This window comes from Pyrus communis, chromosome 1 (genome assembly GCF_963583255.1).
Source record: "Pyrus communis chromosome 1, drPyrComm1.1, whole genome shotgun sequence".
Taxonomy (NCBI): Eukaryota; Viridiplantae; Streptophyta; class Magnoliopsida; order Rosales; family Rosaceae; genus Pyrus; species Pyrus communis.
Genome location: NC_084803.1, coordinates 23750157 through 23767625, shown reverse-complemented (window position 1 = coordinate 23767625; position 17469 = coordinate 23750157). Strand labels below are relative to the sequence as shown.

Genomic DNA, 17469 nt, shown 5'->3' with positions numbered 1-17469 from the left:
CACAAATATTAAAAACATACGACATGAGTTTTAATGGTGGAATTGAAAACAACCCAGATATGCTTTAAATCCCAGGCGGCATCTTTTGTCAAAATTTTAGTTGGCATTTGTGACATCCCACATCGCCCAAGGGAGTGATCCTTATATGTATATTCCATGCCTACCTAGCATGAGGCCTTTTGGGAGCTCACTGGCTTCGGATTCCATGGGAACTCCGAAGTTAAGCAAGTAGCGCACGAGAGCACTCCCAGGATGGGTGACCCATTGGGAAGTTCTCGTGTGAGTTCCCAGAAACAAAATCGTGAGGGCGTGGTCGGGGCCCAAAGCGAACAATATCGTGTTACGGTGGTGGAACGGTCTCAGGAAGTGGTCTCCTCTGGGCGGGGATGTGACAACATTATTTATCCAAATTAAAAGCTTTATAAGATTTGAGAAATGTGGGGTGTATAGAAAATATGAGGTGCATATAAAAAATGTAAGGTGTATATTAAGAATGGGGTTGAGGGTATTATGGAGAAATAAGTGAGATGCATTAAGACAATTTTTAATTGAAAAAACAAATGTGGGGTGTATTAAGTATGTGTTGTTTATTCAACAATTTGTGGGGTGTTAATATAATAAACCTTGAAGAAATTATTTATTCCAATTAAATTTGAGGACGACAATAATTTTTATCCACAATTCACAAATTAAGAATTCTAACCTCATTTAGTAGGTAGTTATATAACATTATTTTCCTAATGCGTTTTAAACTAATAGTCCTAAAACTTTAACCTGCAAGAAATATTAATTTGAAATTATTTCCACCTTGATAAGCTATCCCATTTAGTAAGTGTTTTATAAGAAATGGTTTATTCCAATTAAATTTGTGGACAAAATATTTCTCTACATGGATATATGCACACTTGTTTTTTTTTTATTTTTATCCACAATTCACTAACTATGAATTCTAACCTCATTTAGTAGGTTGTTTTATAAGATTATTTTCCTAATGCATTTTAAACTAAAAGTCCTAAAACTTTAACCTGCAAGAAATATTAATTTGAAAACATTTCCACCTTGGTAAGCTATCGTCGAATTGCGTAAGAAAATATTATTTAGTTAATAATGGTCGAAATATGGATTATCAGGCTTCAAGGTGTGAGATACTTCAGGCTTCTTCGTGTCTATAAATGTTTGGTATTAGTACATTAACATTGTACAATAATATAATAAAATTAATGATGATATTGCTCTTAGTACTATAATATAATGATATTTCTTTTTGCTTGTAAATAAGAGTATGAAATCATAACCCTTAATAGTTAATATATTAGTATGGAACCTACCAGCACAATATTTTATAAAGAGTTGGGATTTATACACCTAAGAATCAAAAAGAGAAAAATCTTAACGTTTACTTTGGTTGAACGAAATGGCTATTTTGTAGACAAATGCAAAATACAAGAGAGATCACATTTTTAGACCATCTTTTATAGACTAAATGATGTGGTGGTTAATGGTTGGATTCATTTTTCAACAATTTAAAGAAAAAGTCCAACCATCAACTGCCACATCCTGTGGTCTACAAAAAGAAATAAAAAAATCCGTAAGGGCAAGCTCGATATCAATTTAGAGCAACTGCGTTTATAGTTCAAGGATTCATTTTAGTAATAGTAGTAGGTAGTGGCGAAGTCATGAATTGTCCCCGGGGGGGGGGGGGGGGGGACGAACTTAAAGAGTGCAAGGTTCAAAATTACGTAACTATAAAATGCGAAAGAGGATTTAAGCACTGTTTCTTTATAGTATCATTCCATTATATAACTGTATAATGCTAAAAGATTTCTTAGATTCTTTATCTTAGAGTAGAATATACTATATGACTAATAACTAATTAAACCAACAATTCAATTAATCAATACCAATAATCATATCAATAATCAATTAATCAATAATCAAGAAATTAATTTGCAAGTGGCCCTTTACCACAGTGGTGGAAAAATGTTGAGTCTTTGCATAATGGTGTGGGTTCGAATCTCGTTAGTGGCTAAAAAAGAATTTAATTTTTCACATCGAATAATCAATAATCATAATCACTAACCATGTTGATCAATTATTCTACGATTCTATATAAATTTAACAAAACTTCATATTAAATAATCAATTAGGGTTTGAGGTAATATAGATATAGAAATTAAAGAACATAAAAATTTAGAGCACAGTGGCCAATCAAACCAAAGGATGGTGCCTGGCAGCAGGCGGCTGGGCTAGGGGTGGCTTGAATTTTAGAAGGTAGGAAGGGGTTACGGGATGATGCTATTGGGGATTTGAGAGCAGTTGCTCTCTGATTGGTTTGAAGTGGGATGGAATAGAACTGGGTGGCTTGAATTTTAGAAGGTAGGAAGGGGTTACGGGATGATGCTATTGGGGATTTGAGAGCAGTTGCTCTCTGATTTGTTTGAAGTGGGATGGAATAGAACTTGCGTACAGCAGAGCTGCACAACAGCAATGGAACCTAGAAAACACAGACAAACTTCATCACTTCCAACGGGACCATAAGGGTGAAACCACTGCTCCTATGTAGCTTCGCAACTAGTAGTAGGTGAGTTCAACAATTAATATTTTTCAAAGAAATTTTTAATGTGAGAAAAACAAGATTATAACGAGGAATTGTTAGAAACAAACATGGAATGAAGTAATTGGATAACACTTCACGTGTACATCATGCAGGAGTGCCTAAACGGCTACCTATAGTGGATGCAGTTGAATCCTCTCAGAAATTGACAGACTTATGTACAAGTAACAGATTAAATTTTTTAAGAGATTGTCATAAACAAAACAGAATGAGGTAACTGGATAACCGTTTACGTATACTATACTTCATACAAGAGCGCACAAACAACTACATATTAGTGCATGCAGAATCCACTCAGAAATTGACTACACTAGTAACGGATTAAAAAATGACGACGGATAGTTAGAAACAAACTTGAAAGAGATAACTTAATAACCGTTCACGTGTACATCATGCACAAGCGCATAAACAACTACCTACTGATGCATGTAGAATACTTTTAGAAATTGGCAGATATATGTTTTAATAATGCATTAAAAACGATCTACACGTATCAATACGCTAATTATTTCCCTCACCTACTCTAATTCATAAGGATTAAATGTTTGTGATGAATGAGGATTCCTAGTCACAAAGACCTTTCACTTCTATTGATTTCCATGATTTTGATGAGCACGAAACAAAGCAATTAAAGAAAAAAGAAATTATAGAAAAAGCAAGTATAGGAAAAGCACTTATAGGAAAAGCAAACTTGGTTGGTTAGAGAGATAGAGAAAGAGGGGAGAGAGAGAACTAATGGTAATTGACTAGATGATAGACAATAGCGTAGTGATTCTAGACTTTTGAAATTGCTCACCTCACCAAACCCTATATAATAATGTCACTGCCCGCCACGTCGTTACACTTGCAATGCTCACCCTTCCTTTACCCTGAAAATTCTTCTGTCCTCTCTGTCTCTCTCTCTCTCTCTCTCTCACACCTTCCCTCAAATTCTCACTCTCTGTCTCTCTCTCTCTCTCTCTCTCTCTGCTTTCTTTCTCTCTCTAGGGGATTTTCGGTTCTTTCGATGCCATGAGATCATCATACCCGCGCACTACTTCCCGGCAACCTCAGCCGTCGGGAATTCCCCGCCGTTTGCCTCCCCCCAGTTACCCGCCCAACAACTTCTACCGCCAAACCCCTCCTCCCTCCCGCACAAGCTTCATCGTCGAGCTACTCGCCGATCACCGGAGTCTCCGAAAGCATGAAATCGACGCCGTGATCGCTAACTGCAAGGCCAGGCCCGAACGCGTTGAGGTTTCTCCAGCCAGTCGCATCGTGGCCTCCTTGTTCTACACGCAATGGGTCGATGCGCTAGAAGCCCTCGTTTATTTTTGGGAGTCCCGGCTGGACCGGTTTCATGATCTCATTCCTAAGTTGAACCGAATCGTCTCTGTTGCCTCCGATCTCGACGAGCTCCGGGACCGGCTGAAAGCCCTGTTCTCCGGCCGGATTAAGAAATTGATGGACGGAGAGGCGGTGAAGAAGTGGGAGGCGAAGCGAGTTTGGCTGTGCAACGACAACGAACGAGTTTCCAAGTTGCTCCGGCGGCATAACCATCTGTGGAGTTTCAGCGAGTTGAATGAGACACTAAAGAGGAACAGGAGCGAAATTCAATTGGTTGAGAGCAGGATTAGGGAGTTTAAGTCCGCCATGAATTGCTTGCTTGATTATCTTGAGGGGAAAGGGGCGGAGGAATCGGGTGAAGAAGGGGTGAAGGTTTTCAAATTTTCGAGTGAAGTTTATGATTGGAGTCAAATTCACAGCTTAATAGTTCGGGAATGCCGCAGGCTCGAAGAAGGGTTGCCCATTTACGCTTATCGGCAGCAAATTCTACAGCAAATTCTTACCCAGCAGGTACAATGTGGTTAAATTTGGCTGTGTAGTTGTTTTCCGTCTTCCGTTTGATGTTTGATTTTGGGTTTGATTAGCAATCTCGGTTAGCGTTACTCCAATTTACGACATTCTTGATTGGCAACGGTAACGGTATATGTTTCTTTAAAGGCTCAATTCCATTTGTTGGGAGTGAACTTTATGATTGTGAAAACTAATGCTCAAGCATGTATTAAAACCTGAACAGTTTGAAAATATGCCTTTTTTTAATACAAAAAATTTATACTTTTCTGCATTGTAGGTTATTTGTTTATTTGTTTGTTTCTTAAGCACTAATTAATTATTTAAGCCCAAATTCAGGTGCTTTAGACGTCTTACATAGTTTCTATTTATAATTTAGACTTGCCCCTTTGTCTTTCTTTCTAACTGCAGTCTGCTTAAATTTGGCTGAGTAGTTAATTTTTTGGGTTTGATTAGCAATCTCTGCTGCTCCAAACTGTGTCTGTTGTTTAAATGCTCAATTGCATCTGTTTGGAGTGAACACTAATGATTGTAAAACTAATGTTCAAGCATGTATTAAAATCTGAATAGTATGAAAATATGCTCTTTTTATTAATATAATTTTTTTTTTTAATGTTTATCTGCATTAATTTATTTGTTTTTTAAGCACTAATTTATTGCATAAGCTCAATTTTAGGTGCTTTATCTTTGGTAGAAATCTTAACAAGGTTTTTATTTACAATTTTAGATTTGCACCTTTGTCCTTCTGTCTAACTGCAATCTGCACAGGTCATGGTATTGATTGGAGAGACTGGCTCAGGGAAAAGTACACAGCTGGTGCAGTTTCTTGCCGATTCTGGAATTGCTGCCGAGCAGTCCATTGTATGCACTCAGCCTCGAAAGATTGCTGCCATGTCGTTGTCGCAGAGAGTTAGAGAAGAATGTAATGGGTGTTACAGAGGAAAATCAGTATCTTGTAATTCAACATTTTTGTCTGGGCAGCAGTTGGTTTCGAAGGTGACATTTATGACAGATCACTATTTACTGCAGCATTACATGAGTGATACTAAGATGTCTGGTATTTCTTGCATAATAGTCGATGAGGCTCACGAAAGGAGCCTGAATACTGATCTCCTGTTGGCATTGTTAAAAGATTTACTTGGTCGACGGTCTAGTTTACGACTTATTATAATGTCTGCAACAGCTGATGCCAATGTGCTTTCCGAATATTTTTATCATTGTGGAATCTTTTATGTATTGGGGAGGAGCTTTCGCGTTGATGTTAGATATGTACCATCTTTCACTGAAGGAACTTCTAGTGATGCTTCCTATGTTTCTGATGTGATGAGGGTAGCAACAGATGTACACAGAAAAGAGAAAGAGGGGACGATTCTTGCCTTTTTGACTTCCCAGTTGGAAGTAGAATGGTGTTGTGATAAGTTTATAGCACCACATGCAATTGCATTGCCCTTGCATGGAAAACTTTCTTATGAAGATCAATTTAATGTTTTCCAAAACTACCCTGGAAAAAGGAAAATCATATTCGCCACTAATCTGGCTGAGACATCTCTGACAATTCCTGGGGTAAAGTATGTGATTGATTCTGGTATGGCAAAAGAAAGCAAATTTGAACCGGGAAGTGGTATGAATGTTCTGAGAGTTTGTATGATCAGCCAGAGTTCTGCTAATCAAAGAAGTGGCCGTGCTGGAAGAACTGAACCAGGAGTATGTTATAGACTTTACTCAGAATATGACTTTGAGGCTATGCCTCCTTGTCAGGAACCTGAGATTCGCAGAGTTCATCTTGGTGTTGCAGTTCTGAGGATTCTGGCTTTAGGCGTCAAGAATTTACATGACTTTAAATTTATTGATGCACCTTCTTCTGAAGCTATTGACTTGGCTATCAGGAACCTTGTTCAGTTGGGAGCTGTTAAGCAAAAGAATGGTGTTTTTGAGTTAACCCAGGAAGGTCGGTGCTTGGTTAAATTGGGTGTTGAGCCTCGGCTTGGTAAATTAATTCTTGGTTGTTGTGACCTTAACTTGCGTATGGAGGGTCTTGTTCTTGCAGCTGTAATGGCAAATTCCCGCAGCATATTTTGTAGAGTTGGTAATGATGAAGAAAAGCTTAGATCAGACTGCATCAAGGTGAAATTTTGTCATCGTGATGGTGACCTCTTTACCCTTCTCTCTGTGTACAAGGAATGGGATTCTTTGTCTCGAGACGAGAGAAATGTGTGGTGCTGGGAAAACAGCATCAATGCCAAAACAATGAGGAGATGCCAAGACACGGTGATGGAATTGGAGTCTTGCCTTAAACATGAACTCCACATGATAATTTCTGGTACCTGGTGTTGGGATCCACGTGAATCAAATGATTGTGACAAACATTTGAAAAAGGTTATACTTTCTTCCCTTGCAGATAATGTTGCTATGTTCTCAGGTTATGATCAACTTGGTTACGAAGTGGCATTAACTGGGCAGCATGTTAGGCTGCATCCTTCGTGTTCATTGCTAGTATTTGGGGAGAAACCTAGTTGGGTAGTGTTTGGTGAAATCCTGTCGGTTTCTAATCAGTATCTGGTGTGTGTCACTTCCTTTGATTTCAAGTCTTTGTCTGCGCTTTATCCTCCTCCTTCATTTGATGTATCAAAGATGGAAAGTCGAAAGCTTCAGCTGAAAGTGTTGACTGGTTTTGGCATTACTGTTCTTAAAAGATTTTGTGGGAAGGCAAACAGTTATCTGCTTCATCTCGTGTCCCGTATTAGGACAATTTGCGAGGATGAACTTATCAACATTAAAGTCGGTTACTATCAGAATGAGATTATGTTGTTTGCCACCTCAAATAACATGGATAGGGTTGAAAGCTTTGTAAATAATGCCTTGGAGTGTGAAAAAAAATGGATGCGTAATGAATGCTTGGAGAAATGCTTATATCACAGTTCTGGCGTCTTGCCTCCTGTAGCATTGTTTGGAGCCGGTGCAGAGATCAAACATCTGGAGCTTCATAAAAGGTGTTTGACATTTAATGTAATTCATTCAAAACTGGATTCTGAAGATGATAAGGAGTTACTTAGTGAGCTTGAGAAGTCTATCTCTGGTGGTATATGTGCTATTCACAAGTTCCCCAGCACTGGGCAGGAAAGTGTTGACAAAGGAAAATGGGTGAGGGTAACATTTCAAACTCCTGAAGCGGCTCAAAAAGCAGCTGAGCTAAACGAATCTGAATTTAGTGGCTCCATACTGAAGGTTATTCCTTCGCAGGTAGATCATAAAATATTTTCATTCCCCGCTGTTAGAGCTAAGGTTTATTGGCCTCGCAGGCTAAGCAAGGGGTTTGCAATCGTCAAATGCCACATGAATGATATCTATCCCATAATTGATGACTTTTCTAACCTTGAAGTTGGTGGAAAAAAAATTCGCTGTGAGATTAGCAAAAAAAGGGACATGGATGCTATCGTGATATATGGACTAAGCAAAGATCTGTCCGAGGCTGAAATTTTGGACGTGTTGAGGACTGCTACAAGAAGGCAAATCCTTGATTTTTTTCTGCTGAGAGGAGATGCTGTAGGAAATCCACCATGTAGTTTTTGTGAAGAAGCACTCTTAAAAGAAATATCACCTTTTATGCCTAAGAGGTATTCCCACAATAGCTGCAGTGTTCAGGTTTTCGAGCCTGAACCAAAGAGAGTTTTCATGAGAGCTTTGATTACATTTGATGGAAGATTACACTTGGAAGCGGCGAGAGCTTTAGAAGAATTAGAAGGGAAGGTACTGCCTGGGTTCCTTCCATGGCAAAAGATAAAATGCCAGCAGTTGTTTCATAGCTCTCTATCCTGCCCCGCCCCTGTCTATCTTGTGATCAAGAAGCAGCTGGATACTTTACTCTCAAGTTTTATACATCTAAATGGTACTGTTTCTTATCCAAGATTTGGTTTTCTTTTGATCTTATATTTTTCTGTGGTTGCAAGTATATTGGCGTATTCTTCTTTTAGTGTCACGCCCTTTTTGTCATTTTAATTCTTCCACCTTCATGACTTGGGATTTTTATAATTATAACTTTAGATGTTTTGTGAATCACTGTTCTCCTGGAAATAACATGTAATTGCAGCATTATGATAGAAGGCATTCTGGAGAACTTGGTTCTTGCAATGACTGAGTCTTGTAATCCTTCCAAAAGCATTTTAATTTTATAATTATATGGGAATTTTTACAATCTAATGCACCCTTCTGCTTTATCTTGTCCAATATATTGTTATTTCTATCACTGGTTTATACTAACAATGACTAAGAACAATAGGTTTGTTTTCTTGTAGACATAAGTAGGTGTTTGACCGTCTATGTTTGTCTTGTTTACAGGTGTAGAATGCAGCTTAGATAGGAATGCTAATGGTTCCTACCGAGTGAAGATATCTGCCACTGCTACAAAAGTTGTTGCAGAACTGAGAAGACGTGTGGAAGAGCTTGTTAAGGGAAAGACTATAGACCACGCCAGCCTTACTCCAGCTGTTTTACAGCTTCTTTTCTCTAGGGATGGCATCAGTCTAATGCACGCACTCCAGCGGGAGACAGGAACCTATATTCTTTTTGACAGACGTAGCCTCAGTGTACAGGTCTTTGGTTCTTCAGACCAAGTTGGTGTGGTAGAGAAGAAATTGGTCGATTCCCTTTTAACCCTCCATGACAATAAGCTGCTTGAGATCCGACTTCAAGGCCATACCTTACCTCCCGAGTTGATGAAAGAGGTTGTTAACAGGTTTGGGCCAGACTTACGGGGGCTCAAAGAGAAGATCCCAGGGGCTGATTTTGGTCTAAATGTTCGCCGTCAAGTAATTTCCATCCATGGAAGCAAGGATGTGAAGCAAAAAGTAGAAGAGAGTATTTATGAGATTGTACAGACGTCAGGTAGTTCAACTCAGAGGTTTAAGAGTGATGTTGATTGCCCCATATGTATGTGTGAGATTGAAGATGAATACCGGCTCGAGGACTGTGGGCATTTATTTTGCCGCTCGTGTTTAGTGGAGCAGTGCGAGTCGGCAATTAAGAACCAAGATAGTTTCCCAATGTTTTGTGCACACGAGGGTTGCAGATCTCTTATTTTGTTCATTGATCTGAAGTCTCTATTATCAAATGAGAAGCTGGAGGAGCTATTTAGGGCTTCACTGGGGGCGTTTGTTGCATCAAGTGCAGGTATTTACAGGTTTTGCCCGTCTCCTGACTGCTCTTCTGTGTATCAAGTAGCTGCTCCTGGGACAGACGGTGAACCATTTGTTTGTGGTGCATGTTATGCCGAGACATGTACCAGGTGCCATTTAGAACATCATCCATACCTCTCATGTGAGCAGTACCGGGAGTTCAAGGAAGACCCAGATTCATCGTTGAAGCAGTGGTGCAAAGGAAAAGAACATGTGAAGAGCTGCCCAGTATGCAGGTATACAATTGAGAAGATAGACGGGTGCAACCATATAGAATGTAGGTGTGGGAAGCACATTTGCTGGGCCTGTTTGGAGTATTATGCAACGAGCGACGAATGCTATACCCATTTGAGGACTATTCACCTGGCCATCATTTGATATGAAGTGCTCGTGACGTTTACTTATCGGTCGGCTTAGAGTGTTGTTGATATATGATATGAAATAGGTAATGTAGACACAGCAAATGTAAGTACTTTTTCTCAATGTAAGTGCTTTTAACCAGACTGAACTCTAGCCAAGTTTTTCGGTGTTCTCATCAAGTTTGGATAATAAGAAATGAGAAGCTCTGATGAGATCATTGATCCAATTTTGTGTGCTTGCTTTTAACCGTGACCTCGAAACCGATCTGAAACTCTAATAAGCCCTTGTATTCAGTAATTTTTAAACTGTGCTAGGGTAAGTTGCTCACGAAGCAACTCTTGACCATTGATCCATATGGAATCGACATTGCATCAATGGTTAGAAATTCCTTCACTAGCGTATTCGGGGACATGCCTTAGCATTTCTCTTGTCTATGTTATGTGGCATGGAGAAGTGCAAAGCGGGTCCTACGCTCAACTGGACCACTAAATCAGAAACATATAATCCCAAAGAATCCTTGTTCAAATTTCAGTTAACAGAATGCTTGTTCACAATGCATATGCCCCAAAAAAGTTTTCTCTCCTCTGTGAGAGCTTTCTCTCCTCTGTGAGAGTCCGCCTGAGTGCGAGTCCTTTCTCCCCGGAGTGATTCCGTGGTGTGATTCGGTTTCCCGGTGATCAGACCATCCTTAAGTCCTCAGATCTGACGGTTTTGAACCCGTTTCTGTGATCTGCAGAGCCTTTACTCCCCTTGAACCTCTCTGTACGCCATCAACCTTGTTTTCCTCTCACGACACCCATCATAAATCGTAAGAGCAGAGGATCCACACGGCTTCGAGATTCTGGCGGACGCCGATCGGCATGGCGTCGTAGGTTGATCTGACGGCTGAGATCCAGGGAAGCTCTCGCACCTTTGAGATCCGGTGTGCACGTACCTGGAAACATCCTCTTCTCCAAACACCTCTGCAGATCATCCAGCACAGCGAACGATGGCGGATGCGTCGAGCAAAAGAGCAAAGCGTCATCTAAGTTCTGACCGAGGGATACTTCTGCATCTCTTCACTCCGGTGTGAGAGTGATTGACTCTCGCGAGTTCCGCATCTAGGCGTGTGGCTACAGGTGAGTCTCGATCGTGTGTTTTGTACTGTGCAGGTCAAGATCTTGGGGTTTGGGTAACTGAGGCTCTGAAAGCAGGATGGCGTGGGGTGACAGGGCCTAGGGTGACGAAAAGGATTTGGGGCTTTTCAAATTGGTGTGTTGTTCTCCACGAGGGTTGCAGTGGCTGTGGTGTTGATCTGATTGGGGGTGTTATCTCTGTCAATTTGGTTTTGTGGAATCTGTGAGTTTGGGGGTTTCTACTATTATGGTTCGTTTTGGGGGGGGTGGTGGACTCCGTCAACTGGAAGGTAGTAGAATGGGTGATGTAAGGGATTAGGGTGAAGGGAAGGGGGTGGGGTTTCTCAAACTAGGGTGAATATCTCTTCGAGGGGGAATGGGGTGGGGTGGTTTGTCTCTAATTAGTGTGTCTCTCTCCGAGAAGTAATGGGGTGGGTAAATTGAATCGGGTTGGGGGGTTTTAATTCTGTCAGTCGGGGTTTGAGGGGGCAGGATCAGTGGATGGAAGGTCTTGGTGACAGGGAGGAGAAGAAAGAAATCAGTTAGTATTCGGGGTGCTTATCTGTGTGTTTCTGAGTTTGTGTCCAGCAAGTCAAGCATTCTTCATCGTCTCAGGCTGGCCGTGTGGGGCAGTGCTGTTCCTTTGTGATGGCGAAAAATGGAGTGGATGAACTGGTGATTCAATTGAACCAAACACTGGATTTATCAACCATGGAGCAGGGAGTTAAGCTGGTTGGGAAAGTCCTAACGCCAAAACCATTGAACAAGTGGGGAGTCAGGAATATTCTCAGAGCGGCGTGGAAAGAATTGGGTGAGGTGGAAATAAAATGGGTAAGGGAGAATGTCTTTATTATTTCGGTCAAAGATGAAAATGTAGCCTCAAAAATCCTTGAGCAAGTTCCCTGGGCAGTAATGAAAAAGGTGTTCTCTGTCGTGAAATGGCCTCCGGAGCTCGCTTTGGAGGAGCTGGAGCTGGATGCTGTTCCATTTTGGGTTCAAATAAGGGGAATTCCGCTGGGCTTAGCCTCTGTCGAGAACGTGCAGCGTGTAACCAAAGAGGCTGGGAAATTTATAGCTATGGAGGATCCCGGACACGCTCGTGGATTTGTGCGAATCAGAATTTTAGTTGATATGGAGAAGCCATTATTTAAGGGATGCTGGATTCGAAGGGACTCAAATAAGGAAACCTGGGTGGAATTCCGGTATGAACGGCTTCAAGATTTTTGCTACAGGTGTGGACGGATCGGGCATATCAATACAGAATGTTCCGTTGAGATGTCTGGAGATGGGGAGGTGGCGTATGGAGAGTGGATGAAGGCACAGCCGGTAAGGGAGGTGGCGATAGCGAAGAAAGTGGAGTATGTGGGCAGGGGGGAACGCCGGCAGGCTGGGGCGGTGCGCGGACCAGGCATCACGGCTGCACAGAATCAAAGTAGTTTACGGAATTTGCAGGCTCAAGGAATGGAGTGCAATCAAACCATGGAGTCAGGGGGAGCATCACAGAGTCGTGGCACAGGTCAAAAAAAATGGCGTAGAAGAATGCGGGGGGGTGGCAGAGGATACGTCTTCCTGCTCAGAAATGGAGAGCATTAAAACAGTGGGTGAAGGAAGGTCGGGCGAGGTCCAGGGGGGCAATAACTTTCTGTCCGCCCAGGATGATGAACCATTATGGGGTAGTAAAAGAAGTGGGGATGCACAGGATAATATGCTAACTCAAGCTCCACAGAAGAAATTCAAGGGCCCGGATACGGAAGAGAATTACCAAGGAAGGGTGGTAGAAACAGGGAGGAGGTTAAATTGCAAGGAAGGAGATCTATTGGGGGAACAAGTAGTCCATACGACGGGTGAAGATAAGGAAGAAAAAAGTGAGAAGCATAGAGGACATGAAGTAATGGAAGGGGAGTCGGATATTGTTAAAGGAAGGCTGGTGACAAAGAAGGCGGGCAAGTTGGCTCGGGGCGGTGGCGGCTGGCCTTCAACAGCCGCAGGCCAGCCATGAGTTATATATTCTGGAACTGTCGTGGGCTAGGGTCGGCAACGACAGTCAGGGCTCTCCATGGGCTTATTTGCAAAAAAAGACCCTCTATGATCTTTTTATCAGAGACTAAAATGAAAGATCATAGAATTTTAGGTGTGAGGAGGCGATTGGGTTACTTACATGGCTTTGATGTTTCGCCAATTGGAATGGCTGGAGGATTGAGTTTATGGTGGGAGGACAATCTGGAGGTTAATATTATCTTTTCGTCCAAGCATATTATTGATGCTGTGATGAGAATTAAAGGGCAAACGCAATGGAGTCGGATTACGGGTGTGTACGGAACGTCGTATAGAGTGGAGAAAAATCTGTTTTGGGAATGGATGGTTAACCATTTTACTCCCACAGATATACCTTGGATTTGTGGTGGGGATTTCAATGAATTCCTGTGGGATTATGAGAAGTCTGGAGGAGTTGAGGTCTTGTACAACAGACCAAGATTCTTAGAAGAGTTTTTGTCTTCCTCTCAGTTGATGGACTTGGGGTTCAATGGACCAACATTCACGTGGAGAGGGCTGAGAAAAGGGGATTGGGTGGAGGAGCGATTAGACAGGGTCATGGCGAATGAAAAGTGGCAGCAACTCTGGCCGAACTCCCATGTTATGCATGAAACGGTTTTAGCCTCGGATCACTGCCCAATTGTTCTTAGTTCTATATCTGATGGGCAGAAAGGAAGAAAGATGTTCAGGTTTGAGGCGTTTTGGGTCTCGGAGGAAGAGTGCAAGAAAATGGTGGAAATGTGCTGGGACCGGCGGCATCATGGTAGCCCTGTGAATAGGTGGGTGAGATCTTTAAACGAATGTCGATATCGTTTGAGCAGGTGGAATCGTACCAAATTTAAGGGGAGGGGAAGCAGGATCCATGATCTTCTTTCACAGTTAGATTCACTCCAGCGAGACTGGGGTCCAAACTATGAAATGATAAGGGAGATATCTCGGCAGATTGATGAGTTAAGACTCCAAGAGGAGAGTTATTGGTGCCAGCGATCGAGGGTAAAATGGTTGAGGGAGGGGGATGCAAACACCCAGTTTTTTCACTCTTCAACCCTTCAGAGGCGTAGGAGAAATAAGATTGTGAAGCTTAGGGCGGAAAATGGAAACTGGGTGGAAAATCCGTCTCAGGTACGCCATTTAGTGGATAATCATTTCTCTTCAGTTTTTAGCTCGGCAGGGGATCGTAATTGGGGGTCGCTGCTAGATTGCATTAATCCCTCGGTCTCGACAGAAATGAATGAGGCGCTAACTGCACCGGTTACGGAGGAGGAGATAAAGGAGGCTGCTGGGAATATGGGAGGTCTTAAGGCTCCCGGCCCCGATGGTTTCCAGGGGATCTTCTATCAGACATACTGGGAGATTGTGAAGGAAGATGTTTCGGCTCTGGTCAGAGAGTTGCTTCAGGACGTCGAGGGTTCGAGATTGATAAATCAGACTAACATAGTTCTGATTCCCAAAGTCCCTAATCCGGAATTTGTGTCGCAGTTCAGGCCTATCAGCCTTTGTAACTATTCGTACAAAATACTGTCAAAGATTCTTGCTAACCGGTTGAAGGTATTATTGCCTGAAATCATATCTCCATCTCAGAATGCTTTTGTGGCGGGTAGACAAATTCAGGATTGCATTGGCATAGCCCATGAGATGTTTCATTATCTGAAGGGAAGGAAAGTCAGGAACAGATTTGAAATGGGGATTAAACTGGATATGCAGAAGGCGTATGATAGGGTTGAATGGGACTTTTTGGATGCGGTAATGGAAAGAATGGGGTTCAGTAGTAGTTGGAGATCGCTAATTATTGGATGTATTTCGTCGGTGAGTTTCGCTGTTCTTCTAAATGGGCAGGCTGGTGAGTCTTTTGCTCCCTCGCGGGGTCTCCGTCAGGGGGATCCTCTTTCTCCTTATTTATTTATTTTGGTGGGGGAAGTTCTTTCAAAACTGATTCAGGGTGCGGTGGACCAAGGTAGATTGGAGGGTGTTAAGATTGGTGGATCCGGACCCGTAATTTCTCACCTTTTCTTTGCGGATGATACCCTTCTGTTTCTACGGGCAGATGTGAAAAACTGCAGGAATTTGAAACATATGCTGGACAAATTTTGTGTGGCGTCTGGGCAGAAGGTTAATTTGGAGAAATCCAGTGTTTTCTTTGGGGCAAATGTTCCGAAAGTGAATGCAGATCAGATGGGGAATGCCCTGGGTATGACGGTGGTTAGCAATCCGGGGACTTATTTGGGGGTCCCTGCTATTTGGGGTCGGTCGAAAAAGCGTGGGCTTGCTTATGTGAAAGGAAGAGTAATGGAAAAACTTCAAGGGTGGAAACAAAGTACTCTATCCCGTGCCGGTAAAGAGGTTTTAATTAAGGCTGTTATCCAAGCTATTCCGGCGTACCCAATGTGCATTTTCAAATTCCCTGCCGTCGTTTGTCAGGAATTGGATGCGTTAGTGGCTGGATTTTGGTGGGGTTGCAAGGAAGGAGCCCAAAAGATTCATTGGGTCTCTAAAGAGGTTTTGGGTTTGCCAAAAGACTTGGGTGGTTTAGGCTTCAGAAACTTTATGGAATTTAATGATGCTCTGCTTGCTAAACAATGTTGGCGTTTAATCACGGAACCGGACTCGCTGTGGGCTAGGGTGATGAAAGCCCGGTATTTTCCCCATTGCTCGATATGGGATGCGAAGAAAGGTGGTCGGGCTTCTTGGGCATGGACCAGCCTCATCTGTGGCAGGGACGTGATCAAGGAGGGTTCCCATTGGCAGATTTTGGGCGGTCAGGAGGTGAGGGTGTGGCAGGATAGGTGGCTTCCTTCATTGCCCCTTGGTCATCCGGTGCCGGTTGGCCAGGTTGCGGTTACTCCCAGTTTAAGGGTCAGTGCGCTTATCTGTCCGGAGTTGGGGTGGTGGAATCTTAGCTTTTTACAACCTTTCATATCGGGGGAGGCTTTGAAGGCTATTGAGGAGACACCTTTGGGGGATCTAAGTCGCAATGATAGGCTTATCTGGGATGTGAGTAAGAACGGTACTTATTCGGTCAAGTCGGGTTATAGATGGCTGCAAGGTAGATCACTGGCTAGGCGGGACAAGCGTCGGCCTTCTGTTCGTGGGGTTCCCAAGGCGTTTTGGAAGGGGATTTGGAAGCTGGAGGTGCCCCCCAAGTTGCGACATTTCATGTGGCTTACGATGCATAATTGTCTTCCTACTCGGGAAGCCTTGTACCGACGACGGTCCTCTCTGAACTCTACGTGTCCTATTTGCTGCTGCCATGATGAAACCATTGAGCACATTTTCCTTGCTTGCTCTTGGGTTGAGCCAATTTGGTTTGGTGGGGCTTTGGGGTATAAACTGGATCGTCTTTCTCTCCCGTCTTGGCTGGAATGGATTCAGAAGGTATTCTCTTCGACTTTATGCAACTTTGGAGATACAACGTGGAGACAATCGTATATTGTTTGTACCTGTTGGTGTATTTGGAAAGCTCGTTGTGATTTTGTCTTCAAAGGGATGTCTGTTAACCCTTTAAAAGTATTGGCTGATGTTTCTGCGGCTATGAGCTCGTTTCTTGGTGCTAAGGCAATGGCTGGGGTTAGGGGAAGGGGTGACGGGAGAAGGGGTACCCAGGTGGCGCGGTGGTGTGCTCCGGCCTCTCCTTTTGTGAAGATTAATGTGGATGCTAGTTGGTCCAAGGTCTCAAAGATGGGATTTGTGGGTTTGATTGCGCGGGACATGGAAAGAAAATTCGTGGCTGCAGCGCGGTATGCTATATCTGCTCCTTCTGCTGCTGCAGCGGAGGCTTATGCGTTGCTGTACGGGTGCCAACTTGGTGACGAGTTGGGAGTAAGGTATGTAATTCTTGAGTCGGACTCCCTTGAAGCGATTAATTGTTTATCTAGTTCGCTGTCTAGGGGTAGTTGGGAGGCATTCCCGGTGCTGGCTCGGGTTAAACAATTGGGGGGGAAGTTCTTTGATTGTCGATGGTCTTGGGTGCCCCGTTCTGCAAATGGCGTGGCTCACAAGATTGCATCGAGTGGTTTTACGGAGATGAGTGATGTCGTTTGGGTCGTTAGGCCCCCATCTTCGTTGGTCTTTGTATTGAATAATGACGGACTACCTTGTCCTCATTAACTTGAGTTGGTGGTGCCAGGGGTGACACCTCTACTTGGTGGAGGGGTCTTTGTGGTTTTCCCATTGTCGCTGCCTGTTTATTGTATGTATGTTTGCCTCTCTGTAGGCCTTTTATGATATGGTTTTTGGTGTTCAAAAAAAAAAAAAAAAAAAATGCATATGCCCCTTTTGACCAAAAAAAAAAAAAATTACATATTTATATATACACCTATATATTTTGCAGTACAAAAATGAAATT

The 17469-nt window shown here is 42.7% G+C and overlaps 1 protein-coding gene across 1 annotated transcript; it reads left to right on the top strand.

Moving 5' to 3' along the window:
- The first annotated feature begins 3551 nt into the window (after positions 1 to 3551).
- LOC137748072 (ATP-dependent RNA helicase DEAH11, chloroplastic-like) lies at positions 3552 to 10119 on the top strand. Its single transcript, XM_068488168.1, has 3 exons — positions 3552 to 4450; positions 5216 to 8333; positions 8783 to 10119. The coding sequence occupies exons 1-3, from the start codon at positions 3626 to 3628 to the stop codon at positions 9994 to 9996; spliced, it is 5157 nt and encodes a 1718-aa protein (XP_068344269.1). The 5' UTR covers positions 3552 to 3625; the 3' UTR covers positions 9997 to 10119.
- Positions 10120 to 17469: the final 7350 nt, after the last annotated feature.

Excerpts from the sequence above, each read along its gene's own strand:
- LOC137748072 (XM_068488168.1), top strand. The coding sequence starts at position 3,626 with ATGAGATCATCATACCCGCGCACTACTTCCCGGCAACCTCAGCCGTCG. Across the intron at positions 4,451-5,215 it reads AGCAAATTCTTACCCAGCAG|GTCATGGTATTGATTGGAGA; the intron begins GTACAATGTGGT and ends CAATCTGCACAG. Across the intron at positions 8,334-8,782 it reads AAGTTTTATACATCTAAATG|GTGTAGAATGCAGCTTAGAT; the intron begins GTACTGTTTCTT and ends TCTTGTTTACAG.